Source organism: Eumetopias jubatus, unplaced genomic scaffold (genome assembly GCF_037043125.1).
Source record: "Eumetopias jubatus isolate StellerSeaLion01/CBP00866 unplaced genomic scaffold, mEumJub1_p1.0 scaffold_2, whole genome shotgun sequence".
In the NCBI taxonomy this organism is placed as follows: Eukaryota; Metazoa; Chordata; class Mammalia; order Carnivora; family Otariidae; genus Eumetopias; species Eumetopias jubatus.
Window position 1 is genome coordinate 34,886,254 of NW_028274808.1, and position 5,458 is coordinate 34,891,711.

A 5,458-nucleotide genomic window follows, 5' to 3' on the forward strand; every position below is an offset into this window, starting at 1 on the left:
CTCTCTCTGCCTTGGACTGCACAGAGCTTTAGGAGAGCCAGCCATCCCAGGCACCCTCATTCCCCTTCTAAAGGCAAGAGAAGAGAGAAAGTCAACCTTTCTCCCTTTACTTTATAGATCAGGATGCTGAGGAAAGCGTTTTGATTTTCCTTAATGTACTAATAGCTATGAAAATTAGATGGCCTCCTGGAGTTTCTGCTAATTTTACTGAGTTGCATGTTATGTTTCAACTAATTGGCCAACAGTGGATCCAGGGCTTTTTGCATGGGGTGGGGGAGAGCATCAGCTGTACCCCCTCCCCATTGCAAGTCCCCACTTCTGGAGAGACATGCAAACACAGATATAGATCTGCATTCAGGAAGCACAAGAGGGAGCCCAGGGAGCCCAGATGATTGGCTTTCAGGATCAAAGCATAAAGGAGCACTATTCCCGTGGCCCTCACCTGTGCCCCCAGAATGAAAGGGGAGAAGCTGCTCCTACTCTGTAAGAGTTAGCTGGTGTGGGATTATAGCCCTATGACTACCCATGAGGCCCACAGCCTGCACCTACCACCGCCCCCCAGAAGAATCTACCATGGGGAGAGTCCTAGGAAAGCCTTTCTCAACCTCCTCCTTACCCTAATTCTGCCTCCTCCTTAGCGGTTCCACCTGATGACCTGATGCAGAAGGTTAAGTCACCTCTGGAAAACCCAGCCACTCCTCTTTCCTTCTCTACTGAGCTCGCCCCCCTTCGCCCCATCATTTCTGCCCATGCCCAGCTCCTGCTAACAAACTCTAGCAAAGCCAGCGTCCCACAGGCTCTTTCGTTCTCACTGGTCTGTAAGTCTTCACCTCTCTGGGTTCAGAGGATGGTTGTTTGTCTTCCACAGTTCAAGTGCTCAGGCCCCGTGCTAGCAAAAACAGCCTGCTCAGCATCCAAGATGTAAATCTCCCTCAGCCTGATACCTGGCCACAAGTTGCTGGGGGGACGACCAGAATGGCTGACTCTCCATCTGTCAGATGCCCTGGTGACAATTTGCAGACGGAGTCCACAGCCCAGTGCAAGTCTAAACACTCTAAAGGGGCCTGACAGCTGACACATGGGTGTGTGTCAAGCAAGACTCATGCAGTATGAGCTCTTGGATAATGTTCAAGGACATTTCTACAAACCAGAGCCCCACTCCCCCCGCCCAACATCATCCTTCTTCCCTGCCTAGGACTGACTGGACAACTTTCCTCAGTGATGTTGGAAAAATATCCAGAGATGGAGAGAGGAGGCCCTCGTACTTCTTCCCAGGCCAAAGCAAGACTGCCTTCTCCACTAAGCATTCAAAAGTTGAGTCCCTGCCAAGAAACCTTCCACACCTCAGACTCCAGAGATCTCACACAGCTCTGGATTGAGAAGGAGAAAGTCATCTTTGGTATGCAAACATCCTAAGAAATAAAACCTGGGCTCCTGGAGAAAAAGGAGCAGCAGAGCCTGGGTCCTATTCACAGGGAACACCCATATGTGGAAATCCACTGAGCTTAGCCTCGGGGTAAATCAAAGCTTTATAACTCTGGAGCCCTTGAACCTAGCCGGTGCATCCTACCCTACTGTCACACAGCACATTAAACATTTGATGATTTACTAACCATCCTGTAAATCGGCCTGGACGATGGTCTCTGCTTACAGAGTTTAAATAAGAACTCACAAAATGATTCAGCGATTTCCACAGCAATTTTCTTTCCATAGGAAACTGCCTGATAAGGTTCTTAAGAATTGGAATAAGGGGGGGCGCCTGGGTGGCTCAGTTGGTTAAGCGACTGCCTTCGGCTCAGGTCATGATCCTGGAGTCCCAGGATCGAGTCCCACATCGGGCTCTCTGCTCGGCAGGGAGTCTGCTTCTCCCTCTGACCCTCTTCCCTCTTGTGCTCTCTGTCTCTCATTCTCTCTCTCTCAAATAAATAAAATCTTAAAAAAAAAAAAAGAATTGGAATAAGGGGGAAAAAATTATCAACTAACTCAAACTTGTAACTCCAGTTTTACTTCAAAAGGATAACACTGATTTCTGCAGCCCAGGAAAGGGAGAGGTTGTGGAAAGGATAGGAAACATCAGAATATATTTATAACCAAAGACATTTGCCCAACACTAACAATGCTCTGTGCTTCCAGACACACACACACACACACACACACACACAACACTAGGCAAAACTCGTCCCCGTTCCCAATGGCAATGGGATCTTACGAATGCACCACTGGCTTATAGCAAGGGAGCTGACATATACCCCATAGACCCTGCTCCTGAGCACAGCAAACTGTGTTCTCCCATGAGCACTGCACTCAAGTCCTTTGCGCAGCTTGGCTTTGCTACCCACTTACAACTGGATTCCATGAATTTCGGAAAGATGGGGATGCAGGAGTGGCAAAGGCTCAAGCTCACTCCCCTTCACCCAAACAGACTTTTCATCTTTTGTTTAATGATGATGAGGGAAAAGGGGCAAGGATTAGTCCTAATTTATTGAGTTGCTCAAAAGCCAGCTCTAAGAAGTGGAGTAAGTGGATTATAGGGGAAAGAAATGGAGAAAAGAAGTCAGGGGATGAACAGCATTCAGTACTATTTATTAATTTGATGTTCAAAGGAAAAGAAGGAATCCATTCTAATGGTTCACCCTCCAGCCCCCCAAAACCCTGAGGAAGTCCTTCTGACACTGCTGTGAGGTAGATCAGAGCTGTCCTGTGTCCAAAGTGGGGGAGGCTGGTGCTTAGAAATCCGTACTGATGGAGTCAGGGACAAAACTCCAAACCTGGACCTTTTCTAGCTTTCCACTCCCAGCCTAGGCCACCGAGCCTGAAGAGCACTGCGTGGTCTGTCAGGTCCAGGCAGCAGAAGGAATGGAAGGAGGAGTGCTCCCTTTGCCCTAAGCACACAGCACAGATGCAAGCAAGGTGGTAGTCCCGCTGCTCCAGGCAGCTGAGCTCAGGCCTCTGGATACTCCGGCTGCTGAGGTAGTGGTGAAGTTCAGGGGTAGGGTTTAGAAAACTCCTCTCAGAAAGAGAGAGACAAGAGGATGGTGAAAACCCACTTGGTAAGGATTTCCCCTCCCCAACTGGCCCCCATCCATATCCCGAGGCCAAGTCATCAGTTTCTGGAGGTCAAAGATTTCCAGCTGGGAAACTCCACAGGGCTCATTCTAACAGGGACCGGAGGCTTTCCAAAAGTTCTGGATCTACAGAGTTCTTTCTTGTCGTTCAGGACTTAAGAAATTCCCCAGGAAGCCCTGAAAAAGGGAGATAACATATCTTGGGGTGAGGGGCACAGGGTGGGAGCAGGGGCACTAGAGGAAAGGACTAAAAGTCAGGGACCCTGGAAAGCATATGTATGTGATCACACAAAAAAGCATCCGGGCTCCACCCAGCCACGAAATACCCACCCCCAACTCCAACCCAGCCCTGCTCCTTCCAGGGAGAACTGACACTCACGGGTCCCCCCACTGCCGTTTATCCTTCATACCCAGGGGGATTCTCACTATCACTCCGTAGCTGTCAAACTTTTCAAAGAAGCCAAAGTGAGGCCGAGAGTTTGGGAAGACCTCTAGTCTTCTCTGCAAGTCAAAGCCAGCCCAAGTGGCGGCAAAAAATCTGGGAGGCCAAAGAACGGAGCTAGAAAATCTAGAGCTGACCAGGCAGGCTCAGGATACAGCCACACGTCCTGGCGCACACTGGGTGGGTCCTGGGGTGAAGGACAATCCTCTGTCCTCCTTTGCTTCAACCCTGGGGCAGGTGGGTCGGATGCGGGAGAAGAAAGGGTCCTGGGTTCCATTTTGGTTCCCTACTCCATGTCCCCCCTTCTTTCGCTGCAGAGACCTCTCCAACCCCACCTTATCCTACCGAACCCCAAACTCGAAATGACCAAAAGAGACACCGAATGCTTCCTGATCCTGAGCCGCCGGCCTCCTCGCCTCGGTTACCTACCCGTCGAGCAGTGGGCACTGCCTGGACTCCGCGGGGTCGGTCAGGGCCGCAGGGGCGCCCGAGGGGTCGCCAGGCGGGGAGGCGGCGGCGGGGTGCTCCTCCTGCTGGCAGCGGCACAGGAGGCGGCGGAAGGCGCTGCGAAAGTCGGGGCTGCGGCAGTAGATGAGCGGGTTGAAGGCGGAGTTGGCATAGCCTAGCCAGTTAAGGGCCAGGAAAGCCGGGCTGGGAACCAGAGAGGGGCCGCCGAGAGCGCGCATCACGTTGGCCACAAAGAAGGGCAACCAGCAGAGAGTGAAGGTACCCATGATGAGACCCAAGGTGCGCAGGGCCCGGTGTTCCCGGAGAGGCAGAAGGCGCACGGGCCGCCGACGGTAAGAGGGCACCCCTGCGGGCGAAGCGCACGGCCCGGCCGGGGCGGGGGACAGAAAGCGAGACGCAGTCGGCGGGGACTCCTCCTGCGGGAAGCGGCCCAGCTCCCGGCGCAGCAGACGCAGTTGGCGCGTGGCCACGAGGAAAACGCGCGCGTAGACAAAGAGCATCACCAGAAGCGGAAGGTAGAAGGAGACCGAGGAGGAGAGCAGCGCGTAGGGTATGTTGGAGGCGAAGGCGCAGCAGTGCGGATTGGAGTGGCAACGCTGCGCCTCGGCGTCGGCTCCCACGCGCCACCATTTGCTCATGATGGGCGCAAACGACACCGCGGCGGACACGACCCACACCAGCACCACTGACGCCCGGGCGCGCCGTTTGGTGACCAGCGCGCCGTAGCGCAGCGGGTTGGTCACTGCCAGGTACCGGTCCACGGCCAGGGCGCACAGGGTTTCGATGCTGGCTGTCACACACAGCACGTCCACTGAGGTCCACAGCTCGCAACCAGTGGCTCCCAGGGGCCAGTGGCCAGTCAGCGCCAAGGTGGCCCCCGGCGGCACTACCAGCAGTCCCACCACCAGGTCTGCTGTGGCCAGCGAAGTCACGAACACGTTGGTCATGGTCTGGAGTCTCGGCGTCCGAGCGATGGCCACGATTACCAGCAGGTTGCCTCCCACGGTGACCAGCACCTCCAGCGCCAACAGCGCCCACAGCGCCCCCGCCAAGGCCACCGCCCACGGCACCCCTGGCAGCCCACTCGTGTTGGCAGCATTGGGCGTCGGGGTGGGGGCAGCCGGCCACGAGGCCAGAGAGCTGTTCCCGTGAGGCCACGGAGCCATTCCCGCGGCGCGCGTGGGGCGGGAGGGAAAGAGAGAAGGGGTCTGCCTTCTAGATGGATCCCTTCCCTCTGCTCAGGGGAGGGGAGAGCGGGGCGTGGGAGCGATTTCCTCGGCCTGGGCCATCTTCCCTAGTTGACCGGCTGAGAACGCTCAGCCTCCCACCTCCAACCCGCTTGGTGCCACCGCTTGGTGGGGGGGTTGGGGGGAGGAGTGGAGGCCCTTAAAGGGGCAGCGGCCAATAGTCTCGACGCCCCGGGCGTCAGGAAGGGAGTTGGAGGGAGGGGAGGGAAGAGAGATGGATGTCTGAATTTTCCTTT

The 5,458-nt window shown here is 55.1% G+C and overlaps 1 protein-coding gene across 1 annotated transcript; it reads right to left on the reverse strand.

The window, feature by feature from the left end:
* Positions 1-3,220: 3,220 nt before the first annotated feature.
* Positions 3,221-5,171, reverse strand: ADRB3 (adrenoceptor beta 3). Its single transcript, XM_028095344.2, has 2 exons — positions 3,937-5,171; positions 3,221-3,242 (listed from the first exon to the last, which is right to left on the reverse strand). Exons 1-2 carry the CDS (start codon positions 5,139-5,141, stop codon positions 3,221-3,223), a joined length of 1,227 nt encoding a protein of 408 aa, XP_027951145.1. The 5' UTR covers positions 5,142-5,171.
* Between the last annotated feature and the right edge of the window lie 287 nt (positions 5,172-5,458).

What these genes read in the sequence shown, in the direction of transcription:
- ADRB3 (XM_028095344.2), bottom strand. Translation starts at nt 5,141, where the DNA reads ATGGCTCCGTGGCCTCACGGGAACAGCTCTCTGGCCTCGTGGCCGGCT. An exon ending in CAGTGCCCACTGCTCGACGG is followed by an intron (nt 3,243 to 3,936) that starts GTAGGTAACCGA and finishes TCCCTTTTTCAG; the next exon opens with GGCTTCCTGGGGAATTTCTT.